We start from the raw sequence: 15,716 nt of genomic DNA on the forward strand, positions 1-15,716 counted from the left end.
ATCAACATTTTCCTGTGGTGGACTTGACCTTTAAGGGGTTTGATATTGCCTAAATTATCAAAATTTCCATACATTTGACATTACGCGTACATTAGATTATCTTTGTCATATGAAACAACCTATGCACATTAAAATATATACGCTATTCGTCAAAGAGTAGGGTGTTCAGCTGGTATATTGCACTTGCCAGTCCCAGATATACATGTACTACAGTAGTAATCTTCAGAATTGAAGAAGGCTTTTTAGCTTTAAGAAGAAAAATAAGAAAAAAGAATTGAAATAATGTAATTTGGGGTGGGGTTTAGGGTGAGCTTCCCCTTTAAAAGTAAAGATAAATTAAGTGACTCATTACTAATTGTCTTGTAGTGGACATAAAGCCATCAGTCTTTTGAATTCAGCAAATGGCTTTACCAGTGACGATAATATTTCATACAAAACATTTAAGATTAGCATTGCCTTTCTCCTCCATCTACCTATGCCAAGACAAAGGAGTGGGTGTGGCTAATTTTGATCCCAGCCCACCTCCAAGTGAGCGTGAGGAATGGAGTGATATAGAAGAAGATGAAGTATTGGAGAAACTCTGTAGAAGAGAATATGAGAAACAGTTGTCTATCACTGCTTGAAAGTAAGAAATTCTCTGTGCATGCTGTTTACCTCAGTCAGTATCAGCATGAAATTTTGTTACATGCAGAATGTGTTGTTCCTCTATGGGAGTTGGTCATTTATATTATAAAAACCACATCAGCTCATTTCAGTAAACATTCCAACATGTACATAACATAGAACTATAGATTCTTCTTGCTGCTCTTGCTCGGACCCATTTTTCTGTCAACTTCCACTATTGAATATGGCATGCATGTACAGTGTATACACCATAGAATGATCTGTCTTGTAAAGAATTGAAGTATATTAATGTGCCTTCTTGAATGAAGTGTTTTGTTAGTCCATCATAACATGTACTTGTAGAGAGAAGGGGTGGAAGTTCTCTTGCATACATATGTAATTTTCAAGTGGCAATTCATAGAGCTTCCAGTAATATATTTTAAGATCAAGTGTACCCCAACAACAATGTGATTAAATATCAAAATAAAGGCAAGTATAACACTGAAAAATCATAAGTAATAACAAAGTTTTGACATTTGTCTGGGAATTTTTTCTTTGTATTTTATTTTAAGAGATATGACAATAAGGCAATGTGCATAATAATTTTTGTCATCTTTCAGCCCTCAATTGGCAAGATCTTATCAGCCCCCCCCCCCTTGCTATCTTTTGGATACCGCCTTGTGTATCTTTATAAATTAAGCATATATCTCTATTTTATTTGGAAAGCGTTCAAAGGCAGTATGGTACATTGCACTTTCTACATTGTGAAAATATGGCATGCTAAATGGATATTAGCTAAAGTAGTTATAACATGTTTGTAGTAATTGTGATGGTGTTGCATGAGGAATATTGATTTGAGCAGTATTTTCTGTTATAGTTGACCGGCCAAACGTCAAAAAGGGCTCTAGATAAGGATTCAACGTCAAAATTTGTTAATGCTTGGCATCCCAGCTAAAAGTCTTGCTAAAATACCCAGGAATAGTGTACGGCCGGATGCCAAGCACACTTTTGCCTGAAAGTGTTATCTGAAACGATGTCAAAAATCACGCATCTTGATAATTTGACAGAATAGGTTACAATTTTTTATTACCTTTGATATGCAATTCTTTTTTATTTGGATTTTCAAATTATAAGTCTGATGAATATACATTTAAATTTGAATATTACACACACACACATATGGCACAGTGAAACATGAAATCACGATTTCCTCAAAATAAAAGTTTGTGAGAACTATCAATAGTTCGAAGTTTTTTTCACACGTTAAATTCTTCCATTTAAATGTGTGTACCAATTGAATGTTTATTAAATGTCCTAATGTCACAAATATTGCAAGAATTTTAAAGTAAGTTGGAAAATATCTTATTTTATGTTATCCGAAGGGGGTTAATGTATATTTTACCATTTGCACATTTTGAATTAAAAATTAAACATGCCGTACTTTATGTACATCATTACATGTATAAGTACATGCTAAAAGTTTTTATACTTTGGATAGCAAATTTTGTCATTTCTTGGCATTCCAGCTTAAGTCTTGCGGAAATACTGAGGAATAACGTACGGGCGGATGCTAAGTGCACTTTTGCGTGAAAGTATCATTTTTAGTGTAAAATCTGAAAGAATGTCGAAAAAATCACCTATTTTGATATTTTGACGGAATATGTTAAAATCTTTTATTACCTTTGATATGGGATCATTCTTATTTGGAGTTTCAAATTATAAGTCTAATAAATATACATTACAAATTGGAATATTACACACACATATGTCTATATGAAACACAAAATCATGATTTACTGAAAATAAAAGTTTGTGAAAATAGTAGAATGTTTGTGTTCCGCATCTCAAATTTGATCATTTAAAATGTTAATCGAATAAACACATAATAATTGTTGTCATGTCACATATAGCGCAAAAATTAGAATAAGATGTAAGATATATAATTTTATATTATCTGAAAGATAACAATGTACATTTACTGGATGCGCATGTTTTATAAAAACAAACTGCGCATAATACATCTACAGTGCGTATCAAAAAAAAGTTTACACTTTGAAAAAGCCCTGGGAATTAAAAAATATACAACATGTTAGTAATTTTCTCACATATATTATTGGGTTTGGGTCTCATCTATCCAATGAGAGTAAAAGTTTTGACAGAATGTTACACTTGAGTGAGCACTGTCCATTTTTGTAAAGCTTGCAGAAATCTGTTTGCGCAGAAATGCTCGTTTTCACGCTGTGTCAAGGGGAAACGGCAAAATCAAACTTATCCTGCAAAACATTCCTCATACATTTCCCTTGCACTTTTAGTCTGTTGAAATAAAACAGATACATTCAAGCATTTCGTAACAAATTTTGCCACCCAAATTGACTATAGGGGCCACTTTTCCAGCGGAAGAGACGGCAGTGTCGATATAACAGCGTCATCAACCATGAAATCTTAACCAAGGTTAAGTTTTGAAATGTCATCATAACTTTGAAAGTATGGGGGGAAAGTTCATGACACTTATTGAGTATTCAGGTATCACTGATCATCTTGCATGAATTTTATGGCACATGATGAAGGTCAAAGGTCATTTAGAGTCACTGAACTTTGGCCATGTTGTGGGTTATTTTTGAAATGTCATATCTTTAAAATTTATTGATCTAGTTCATGAAACTTGGACATAAGGGTATTCAAGTATCATTGATCCATTTGCACAAGTTTTAGGTTACATGATTAAGGTCATACGTCATTTAGGGTCGTTGAGCTTAGTATTTTATTATGACATGAATGGCACTTTTGTTTAAAAAAAATAGTTTTAGTTGTTCTAAAGTTATGCTGCTACATATGTTGAAGAAATAACATCTTTATGTGAAAATATGAATAACTCTAATAATAAATGTCTCTTGGTCTCTTGCATTGCAAGTTAAGATTTTTACTCTGTTCATTTTTACTTGATAACAACAAACATATGTTTACCTTCAATTTTCACAATTGCTGTTATCATAGGTCCATGCTCTTATATATCGTAGTCTAAGACAGATAGTACAGTACGTGCACAGGTAAAATTATACATTCAATCTATATATCTGCACTGTACTCTGGTCATTAGCCTTTAGATTTGTTTGTCATGATGGTCATATGACTGCATTTCCCAACATGGCTATGCATGGGATGAAATGAGATTTTAAAAAGAAAGAAGAGCTAATATGTGAACTCTAAGAACCTCCTCTTTTGGTGTTTCAAACATCATTCTCCACATATGAAGCTCATTCAAATGGTTATAGAACGATCTATCTATTATTTCTGGTCTAATGAACTCACTCTAAAAAAAAATATCTTGTAAAAGTGCCCCATGTGATTATGTGTCAAACCAATATAGGGCATTTCTTTTAGGCATTTTTTATTTATCCAGTGTGATGAAAATTTTGCCCATTCTAAAGTAATTGCTGCTTATTTCTTAACATTACTGGACAATATGCTTCCTGCATTGGGTAGAATACTGCCTCATATTGGTTAGACATATAATTATCCTCGTGGTGGTTAAAATTTAATCCAATATTTTTTACAGTGCTGTTCAATTAAAAGAGACCGTAGATGAAGCAATACCTTCTAGATTTTAAAATCAGGAAAATGAGTTGGGGGTGCTGAAGCACTCCCCAAGATTTACCTGGGGGGTGCTGGGTGTATTATTCTCCATTGCCAGTACCCCTGGGATTCTAGTATAGGCGTGATGAATTCATAAATGTAACACCAAAATGCCCCCCTATCTCGGGACCAAATAACCCAGCAAAGCGGGCCAGAGCCCAGGAGTCCACCGTGCATTTAGTGGTAGACATGGGACTGGGGTAGATTGGGGTCTCAATAACTTACTAAGAAAAATGTGAAAACAGAAATTATGCACTTGCCACGATTATATGGGTGAAGGTCTATCGTGTGACAGCATCCTGACATCGAGGCATAGACTGGAACCTCATAAAAGAGAAAAATTTTATCGCAATACCTCTCCTTTTACCCTAGTCTCGATCGGCCATTTTGAATTTTGAAAGAATAAGGAGAGGTATCGCAACAGAACTTTTTGTTTTTTGAGGTTCCAGTCTGTGCCTCGATGTCAGGATGCTGTCACACGATAGACCTTCATCCATATAATCGTGGTAAGTGCATAATTTCTGTTTTCACATTTTTCTTAGTAAGTTAATGAGACCCCAATCTACTCAAGTCCCGTTTCTATGACTAATTGCACGGTGGACTCCTGGGCTCCAGCGGGCCAGAGCTCCCTGGGTTAGGGACCAAAATGACCTTCATTTTTAATGAATTTTTGGGTTTTTTTGCTTGTCAAATTTACATCAGCACCCTCAGTTAAAATATATTTTTCTCTTGTTCTCTAATAATATAAGGACTCTTAGGGCACAATCAGCACGATAGGCACCATCAGCTCATGATAGATTCTGAGCTCAAGAACCAGTGACTAAATAGATATTTCTTTATTCAGATCGAATATTTAACAGAATGTTCTCGAGTGCATAATGCTATTCCAGGGGCTTGTTGCAGAAAGAGTTGCATTTAAAAGCAACTAAAATCATTCACAAGTCACCGTGCATCCCATTGGTTTAAAGTCAATTTCATGTTTGATTAATCACGTTTGAATAAAGATGTCATGCCAATCTTCTTAAAGCTTCATTTTCCTTTTAAATTTAAGTATCGGCCTGCAAGTTGTGGGCCGAAAATCTAAGAAAGGATATAGAAAAATAGTGAATGAAGACGTGATTTAGTGCATACTTTATTCAATGCAATAACAAACTTGGATTGAGAGGTTTTCTGCTGAAATCTGAAAGGCTCATTTCTTTTTGTTTAATAAATCATATGCCATGAAATTCAATCCAGTTGTATGAAAAAATCCTAATTTACGATTACATAAATTATATACACTAGGATTTAGCAATTTCACATTCTACTCAATTAAAGTTCCATTAACCATTTTTTTGTGGGAAATGATGTAGTGCACAATGCTTGGTATAACTATAATCATGGAGCTACTCCATGGTATGATCATCCTCTTTAACACCGACGATGTTGTTTTAACATTACTGTTTTTGAAAACAGCACACAAACAAATAATTCTTCTTGTGGCTGTCTGCTCATGATTAACAACACTCAAAATCTGAAGTCTGAAGAAGAGGAAGTGGTTGTAAACAAAGTCCTAGATCATTGTGAAAACCAATTCAATTAAATCCACGTGTTATAAATATCAACAGTACAATGCACCCAAAATTCAAAAGATCATAGCGAAATATTATATCATCATTGGTGTCTGAGCTTACAATCAGAGCAAAGAGTCATGCAATTGTTCAGTTTTCCCAAGGTTGAGAATTGTAATGAAGTAATTGCAGAATACACGGTATAGCAAGGCATTGATATTCCAGCCAGTAAAGTCCAAGAAGCAATTTGATAGTGTGCCTGTGAAAAGAGAAATCACTTGTCACAGGCACACTGGTATCATTTTAGAGCAATATTGAGTAATGTATATTGACAATATACATACATGGTATGTTGTTAAAAAGTTATAGTTTTTTTTTCAATAAAAACAGCAAAAGATGGCCATCATAATTGCAAATTTTTAATGGTCATCTGCAATGAAAACGTATAAATTAATTCCCTAGACACTTTAGGTTATATATTTTTAATGGTAAAAATGTAATGATACACTGGAAATCGACTATTTCTGACTCTACTATTTTGGAACCATCTGTAAAAAAAATATGAAGGTGATTATAATCCACTTTGTCCGTTTATACTTATATGAACTCCTCTCTTGCAGTGGGTTGAAAATTTAAATTACACGACTAGGCTAATTTATTTGGTGTAGCAGGTAGATCCTATCAACCATTGGAACAATTCCCTTTCAGGTCTAATGGTCAAAACTCATAGTTCTGCGTGCTCGCATTTTATGTATACTTATATATTCATTCTAAAAACTACTTAAAATCTCCTTTTCATACTAGTTTATGACAAACTTCGACTCACATTTCGCACGCATTAATCATTAAAAATATTCATTAACACTGTTCAGGATTACACAAGGTGTTTAAAACGTAAAATGTCCCTTTTTCAGGCCTGAACATATATTGAAAGATCACACTATCATTAGGCCAATTAATTAATGAGATATACTGTATATCTTTTTCATGAATCTTTACGAATAATCCTAGATCGGAATATCAATTAGTTTCAGGTAGCATGCACTTCAAGCTCTCATCATTGAAAAGGTGAGATCTTATTCCTGTTAAATTTCCCCCTTTTCAGATTGGAATGACAAAATTTATCTAGGAAGATACTTATCCTTTATCATGATTACAGAGGGAACTGTAGAGAAAGTTATTTTTCCGCTCCTCCCTACTGGCGATCAGCGAAAACTTCAAATAAAATCAATTTCATGTAACAGAAAAAAGAAGTTAGGAACATGACATCATGAGCCACTTATACATGTACATGTAGGGGAAGGCAGGGTAAGTTGAGCACAGGGGCAAGTTGAGTGACCAACCCCAGGCTAATAATGAATGAGTCAGACATTGTGCTGGTGTCATGTATTGATGACCCATTGCATAACCCTTAATCCCACAACTTTGTTTTCAACTTTGAAACAAAAAGTACTTTTTAGAGAGAAAAATACAAATTTTAGCCAAAATAGTAAAAAAGGGTGTAAAATAGATAAGTGCTTTTTACCCACACACATCTTTAAATATATATAGAATTTATAAGAACAATATTGTTAGTCCAGGTATGGATTCTCATTCTTGTCATACTCTTTTACATGTGATGAATGCATAAGAAATGTGTGGATGTGAAAATATCGCAATAAGTTTGGACTGGGGTAATTTAAGCCAAATCAACATGGGGCAAGTTGAGACATGGTAATTCGTATGGTGATGTATGATACAAAAATCTAAAAATGTAAAAAGCCATTGATATGCAGGCAGAAAGGAGCAAATACACATGGCAATTCTCTTACTTTTAGAGGATGTTAGTATTTATAGAGAATTAGCAAGTGTAAAGACTGTAAATGCAAAATTGACATCCTGGTTCTTCCCGCATACATTTTGTACATAGTTTTTGTGGCTCAACTTACCCCAGACGGTGGCACAATTTACCCCACAGATGGGGCAAGTTGAGCCATTTGACATCGTTTTTTCGAAGGTCACGATGACTTTCAGTGTGGGGGTAGAAAGTTACATATTGGTGAAAGAGATTTCCCAAGAATCAAATTAAAAGGCAAGGTACTTATTTCTACAATATTACTAGTCATATCAATTCTAATATGCAAAATGCAAAAAGTGTCACAACATACCCTGCCTTCCCCTATATTATGAAGGCGTACCTATACCGTAACTGTTTTCACAACGCTAAATTTAAAAAAAAATTATATTATTATATAGATGAAATTATCAGAATATGCCACATGCATTTTGTGCAGTGAAATTTTATTTTTTACTTTATTTATTTACATAGACTTACTATTTTCAGCCCGGAGTATGATCGGTGTCAAGCGTTTACAGTGTTTTATGCTAAAAATTATACTTTCACACCAAAGTGCACTTAGCATCCACCCGGAATGTTATTCTTCAGTATTTCCGCAAGAGCTTAAGCTGGGATACCAAGAAATGACAAATTTTGCTATCCAAAGTATAAAAACTTTTAGTATGCAGGTAATTATCTACATTAAACAGAGCTGCCAAGTAAAAAAAAAAATAAAAAAATAAGAATACCGATGGTTTCATGCAAAATACTGATTTCTAAAGTTTCCGTTTTATGAGTTGTATATGGTATTTCATTGAAAATACTGATGTCATCATCAAAATCCTGATTTTCGGCTTTAAAAATACTGAAGTTTTCTTTTTCCGGTTGGCAGTTCTTATTTAAGGTCTGTTAATTTTTTTTCATTCAAAATGTGCATATTGTAAAATACACATTGTCTCCTTTCTGATAATATGAAATGAGATATCTTCCATCTTACTTGAAAAAACTTTAAATATTTGTGGCATCAGAACATTTACTATACATTAGAAGGATAAACAAATTTTAAACGAAGAATTTAAGTTGTGTAAAAAACTTCATGCTATTGATAGTTATCACAAAATTTTATTTTGAGGAAATTGCGGTTTTATGTTTCACTGTGCCGTATATGTGTGTGTAATATTTAAATTTGAAATGTATATTTATGAGACTTATATTTTGAGAATCCAAATAAAAAGAATCGCATGTCAAAGAAACATTCTTTAACATATTCTGTCAAAATATCAAAATGTGTAATTTTCGACATTCTTTCAGATTTTACGCTAAAAATGACACTTCCACGCAAAAGTGCGCTTGGCATCCGGTCGTACGCTATTTCTGGGTATTTTTGCAAGACTTTTAACTGGGATGCTTCTCTTTTTTGATGAATATTATTAGATATAAACACAAACTACTACATACTAATGGAAGAAGGTATCTGATGACCTATAAAACAAGTGGATGAATAAGTCAAATCATTTCTTTTTCTTATAGATTTGATAATGTGAAAAAGGCAAATATCCTAAATATTTCTGTACAGAAATAATCATTTTGGAAAATACAAGTATTGTTTTCTCATAAAGTATATATTTTTATTTATACGTATTCATTATTTATTTTCCGTTAATATCATGTGATTTTAAATTCAATTCAATTTTTATTTAATTATATTTAGACATTTTGTAATTCATTTTCATTATTATCATCATCATTGCTCTTTTTTGTATAATGATAATTTTCTATTTACCAGTATTATTCATTTATTTATGTTTATTTTTTTATTTTGGTATTATTTTGAGCTGGGGGCCAACAAAACCTGCCAGTTTGTCAGTGACTGGTAATAAGGCCATCAGATTTACTCACATACATTGCTTATAAAGTCTCTTACCCTAAAGAGTATTCCATGGTTAGGATTTGAACCCGTCTCTCTTTTTGAAAGGAGAGAGTCAGAACCACTATACCACAACACGCCCGTGAAGGAGATTTTTTCAAATTGCAATAATGTATTTCCTTTATGAATAGTAGGATGGAGAAAGACATTCCAACAATGCAGGGAAATTATCTTGCAAAATGGGCTTGCAATTTGAAAGAATCTCCTTCATGGGCGTGTTGTGGTATAGTGGTTCTGACTCTCTCCTTTCAAACAGAGAGACATGGGTTCAAATCCTAACCATGGTGCATTTTCCTTCAGCAAGAAATTTATCCACACTGTGCTGCACTCGACCCTGGTGAGGTGAATGGTAACCCGGCAGGATTAATTCCTTGAATGCACTGAGCGCCGGTGATGGTAACTCGAGCTAAAGCCGGGGTAATAATAGCAAGCACTTTGTATCCTCAGGCAAAAAGCACTATAAATCCAGCTATTGTTATTATTATTATTATTGTTATATTTATTATTATTATTACTATTATTATCATTATCATTATTACTATTATTATTATTATTATTATTATTACTTATTATCATCATATTATCATTACAAATGTAGTAACATCCACATTTGCATTTGTTTGTCTTAATAACAGAACCCAGAGATGATGATGATGGCCCAGACTTTCCTAATGTGATTGAAGACTCTGGTAACATCTTGGAAGACTCTGGAGGTTCGGCTGAAGCAGACCAACTTAGAAGAGAGTTTGAGAAATGTCTTGCCCTTGATGAAGATTACCAGGATGGGGTTAGATTAAGAGGATTTAATGCAAGTATTTGAGTCTTGGTTCAGTTTTAGATTTCAACGACTGCGTGCATTTATCTTTACCTCTGGCACCATCATCATACATGGACCTGGCCAAGGAGAACTATCTATGTTACTGGGGATGCTGTGACAATGCTCCGCACCCCCAGTAACAATAAAATAATCCTCCGTGGCCAGGTCCATGTCATTATTCAATGTTGGGGCTTGTGGCCTTTTTAACACTTAGAAATTCAAAGAAATATTGAATTATTTAGTTCATTTATATTGTTACATGACAGGTGTCAGCATACAAAGTGTGTGTGATGAATGAATGAGTGTGTTTGAAATATTTCACAAATTGCATCTTTTGAAGTGTGAACTGAAATTCCGGTATTTATTTATTTATTTATTTAGTGACTTAAATGTAACACATGTACATTTAAATGTTGTATGAAATGGTCCAGAACTGTATTTTTTTCTCAATTTTATGATTTATGAAGTTTTACCATGACAGGATAAGATTGTGTGTAAACTGATAATTTCCATACACTACATGTATGAGACCAAAGCATCTCTTCAATTCATCACCTTGAAAATATATTCATTCCTTTAGTATGTGAATTTAATACTTCAGCTGTTAGCAATTTAAACTTGTTTTAACTCCATCAAGTTTGTAAGTGTAGAGTGGAAAATGATGGTAATTACATATGCTCTTTAAATTTGGACAAAAGTTTATTTCTTGGCATTTGCCTTATTTAAATCAGGTGAAATTTGTGAATTTGCCAATGCACTCTTGTTTGTCATATCAGAAACTTATATACATAAAGACATTATGTCCCAATATATTGCGGAATATTGTTCATGATGGAATAATATTGAAAATTTGCTTGAGTCGTGTTGAAAAACATTATATTCCATAATTTTGTGTGTGAGGACAACTGTAGAGCACTTTATCTTCATTACACGGCTTCAATTGAATTCTAAATTTGATTACGCACATTCACAAATTCATATATCTGTCATTTTTCTTGTCCAAATACAATGTTTTGCTCGTCTCCATTGTCTTTTGCATCTTTTATGTTATACCTGTCAGTATATTTGCAGTTCCATTGCAAGGTTTAACTGACTTGCCTTCAAACTCCAAATTATTTGTTGCTGTTATTTTTAAACTTGTTCGTTGTAGTGATATCAGGGTTATTGTTTTTTTGTGTGTGTGTGTGTGTGTAAATCCAGCATGCAAATATGTGAATTGATTTTAATGCATTTGAGCAGAATCATCTGTTAATCCCAAACTATTGTTTAAGTGTCCTTTTTAGTAGTGCATTATGAACTTGATATGAAATAAATAAGTGCCATCTACAGGATTGTTTGTTTCTTGAGAGAAATTAATTTATTGAAAAGGATAGAACCTTGTCTGATTGGACAATGCAGGAAGATGCCAAATTTGATTCATTGAAGAAAGAGAATATGGATATTGTACAGCAATAAGATTAATATTTTAGCAATAGGTGATGGGCTGTTGAAAGTGAATTTTTCCTGAATCTTTGTTAATATTATCCCCATCGTGTATATACAGAATATAAAAGATAAACAGAATTTAAAGTGAAACTGTCTTGATAACACTTGAATGATAATTGTTTTTATATTGCACCTTATTCACTGTTTGTTGTGAGTGTTTGGATTGTCATATGGCTGTCTTAATAGATTGCAAATATTCTTTGATTCCTAAAAAGGAATAAAAATGTTGTTTTGTAAATGTAGTACAGAATTGTACCCTGTTTATGAAGCTTGCCGGAATCAAATCTGATGGATCTACATGAAGTCCTGCATAAAAGGCATTGGGGCTCGTAAAGGAGTTAGCAATTCATTGTACAGTTTATTTGTATGGTTGATTGCACATTATGATAAATTATATTCAGCCTGCGAATATTTTTGTGTAAAGAGGCTCAGGTGATTACAAAAGGGGATTGGTCAATACCACATGTATTTATTGCAAAGATTGACCTGTTTGACTGGAAGAATTTAACACTACACTGTACTGAAGCTCATACATAAGAAATTCATTTACTTTCATTTAAAATTGTATTCTTTGTGTACAAGGAAAAAATGGACCTAATAAGAATCTCCATTTACTTTCTTTTTCATTCCTTTTTTTTTACAAAAGTTTACTCTTACATGTACTTCAACATGTTATCTGTTTACATGTATTTATGAATGACCATTCCAGATGTCACCAAATGTTTATTGTGATTTATATGTGTATATCGGACTGACACTTGCTAGGAAGAAAAGCTTATCAAAAGTTGTTTTTTATTAAATCTAATGTAGGGAGCCATGGTTTCACAATGATGTGTAAAATCATAAGTGCCTAGTGAAGCATAGTGTGTTTTATAATCTGTCATGTAGCTGGTTCTACTGAAAATGTTTGTATTTTGTACTTAAGTGCATCTTTTAAAGTGATGTGCCGTGCGGGTAATTGGTTGAGGGTAATGGCAATACATTTATGAAAAATTGATCTGTATATTGTTGTATTATGCACATAACTTTTTAAGACATCATTTTGTCTTAAAATCCTGAATAATATATTTTTGTTCACAATTGAAGTGGATGTAAAGATTATACTATTCTGACTGCACAGATCTTTCAGTTTCATGCATATTGGAAGATACTATCAGTAGCGGACCTTGACCCAGAGGAGACAAAGCATTGGGGGGGCACTGCATTGTCTGTGAACAATGCTGTGCCCCTCCAATGCTTTGTCTCCCCTGGGTTACGGTCAGCCACTGAATTCTATATCAGAATGTTTGTCATTATGGAGCTAGCCATTTAACAATAGTGCTTTATCATTCGATGGAATGCATATGGAACAAGCTTATTGTTGCATTTTATAAGAATGAATCAGATAGAAATGTCAATGCCAAAGTAAATGCAGAGAAAAGAATATATATATTTTTGACCAAATCAATAGTATGGAACTGCAAAACACGGTGGTGCATGTATGACCTGATATACCACCAGGAACCAATCATCTTTAACAGTGGCATCTGTTTTGTATATGATGAATATAAGGTTAGCAATTGATTTGCCTTACTAATGATAAGGTGTCTAAGGGGTGTTGCAAAAAAATATTTGCGATCAATTGCAATTATTCTGTTGCGATTTTACAATTGATAGATCAACGTTAGTTATAGCAAATCAAATTAAACTCCTTGTTTCATGGAGCAGATTAGCAATCAATCACTAATTTACAATTAATTGCAAGACATGATTGATTTAGGAACCAAAAGTAGACTTACAATTGATCGCAAGTTTCTTGCAACACCCCATTAGTCTAAAATAGCAGTCAGGAGGGGGGTCAGGCTTTCCTTACGATTATGATGACATGATTATGTTTGTTCAGTGCATATTCCAGTGATTTACTTCTACTCCAAATGAAATTATGCACTTATACATGTAGTGTGTTGCTCCTGTTTGTCAGATCTGATCTCTTGAATGCAAAATCTTTGTAACTATGAATTCCTCATTAGATGTGATGTCATTGATGCTGTATGGTGTAATAACATTCTAATTTTGAAACAATTTTGTAAAAATCTTTTGTGGAGCTGTTATCCTCCATCAAAGATTTGAAGAATTTATTTACTGTATGCCCTTCCTACTTGGTTTTATTAGCCACTTATTATGATCTACACACTATCCTTTTGTTTATCTTTGATTTTGTAAAATTCTGACTTTATCCCATTCAAGTAGTCATGCCTTTGATTGCTTTGCGAAACCTGATTTTGGTAGAGCAGACAGTCATCAAACTATTATTGGGTTTGCCCATATTTGCAAAAGCAGTATAAAAGAGAAAGTGAGTAAAGTTTGTACTGTTGTTCATTGCCGGCCACACAGAAACGTTGTAAGTCTATAAACAGAGTGATGATAGTAAGCCCAGTCACATCTCTTGGATTGTGTAATCAAAATATTTATTTCTGTGCATTTGTTTCTGTGCGATCAATACAGGACCAGTGAACAATTGCCAGGTTAAAACATCCTTTACTGCTATTTATTATTTTATTGATCACTTATTACCTCTGCATTGATGTCTGATTCATACATTGTTGAAGTATTCTTAGAATGATGGCATCTTTAAGGCTGACTGAAAGCTTTGAATTTGTAAAGGTTCAATAATATGAAATATATTTTGTGTATTATCTGCCATTACAATCTTGCAGATCTGTTTTGCCCATTGATTCTTTTTGAAATTTACATTTTATTTGTGAAAGACATTCATCATGATTTTATTCTCCCTCTCTTGTAAGGCCTGTTGAACTGGAATAGTATTTAGCACCTTTTTTTTTTTGGGGGGGGGTGCCAAAACTTGAGAGGCTTAAAAGTGGAAGTTTTTAGGTATAGCCATAGAGCTTTATTATTGTAATCACCTCTATGGTTATAACACAATTAAGTGACATTCTGTTTTTAGACCAAAGGCTGAAGATCATGTGTAATAAAAAAAATATTTAAATTTATTATTACATTCATTAACAGACATTAGTCCCAAATAATGAAACATATTTCAATGATACATATTATATGCCATGTATTCAAACTGTGAAGTTGTAGAATAAGCTCTGTTTATTTGTGTGATTTCCAGTCCTCATGGTAATTATATTATTAGGCATAATAGCTTTGCGTGTAGCATAATTATTTTTTACACAATGTACAGTTAAGGCCAATAGTTGACATACACCCATGGAATTCAGTGAAATTTATTTGCTTGTCAAAGATTGCAAAATTTATTATATCTTCAGAAATATCAATATTACCATGATGAATGTGGTATGAAATGAAAAGAGCATAATCAGTTCTTTCGCATGATTGGGATGAAGTTGGGATTAAAGTATATTTCAGGTGGAATTTCCTCTGACAAAAGTAATGCTCGTGCCAAATGTATTATTTTCAAACATCGTCTATTCAAATGCCAAATCTATGAGTTATATTTTCTGTCATGATATGTCACCACTAAACAAAAAAAGTGTAATCTGAAATGGTTGTGTTGAGAAGTAACTAGCACAAATATGAAGTATTTTTGTCAAGTTTCTTATTTTTAATTTGTCTAAAATATGAAGTTTTGGGGGAAAATGACACCTAAATATTTTTCAGCTCCTAATGACAAAGCAATGTGATAGAGGGGCCTGATATACTAATTTGTTCGATATCAAATTTGTCATGAGAGCACAAATATTTCATAAGATACCCAAAAATTTTATATTTAGCAAGTGTCAACGAATTTCCTGGGTGTACGTTAACTTCTGGTTTAAACTGTAAATATATTCAGCTGTGCTGATTAACAGCTTTTGAAAATATTTAATGATGGAGAGCTTCTTACTATCATCATATCAATCAAACTCTGTTGCATATAGT

The 15,716-nt window shown here is 33.1% G+C and overlaps 1 protein-coding gene across 1 annotated transcript in view; it reads left to right on the forward strand.

The window, feature by feature from the left end:
• The window catches only part of LOC121427980 (PAS domain-containing serine/threonine-protein kinase-like), a 50,036-nt gene extending 36,549 nt beyond the window's left edge, over positions 1-13,487 (forward strand). Inside the window, exon 21 of the mRNA XM_041624562.1 lies at positions 10,165-13,487. Within this exon, the coding sequence (XP_041480496.1) occupies positions 10,165-10,349 (185 nt within the window). The 3' untranslated portion in view covers positions 10,350-13,487. The remainder of the gene's footprint in view (positions 1-10,164) is intronic.
• Positions 13,488-15,716: the final 2,229 nt, after the last annotated feature.

The sequence above is a fragment of the Lytechinus variegatus genome, chromosome 1 (assembly GCF_018143015.1).
Source record: "Lytechinus variegatus isolate NC3 chromosome 1, Lvar_3.0, whole genome shotgun sequence".
In the NCBI taxonomy this organism is placed as follows: domain Eukaryota; kingdom Metazoa; phylum Echinodermata; class Echinoidea; order Temnopleuroida; family Toxopneustidae; genus Lytechinus; species Lytechinus variegatus.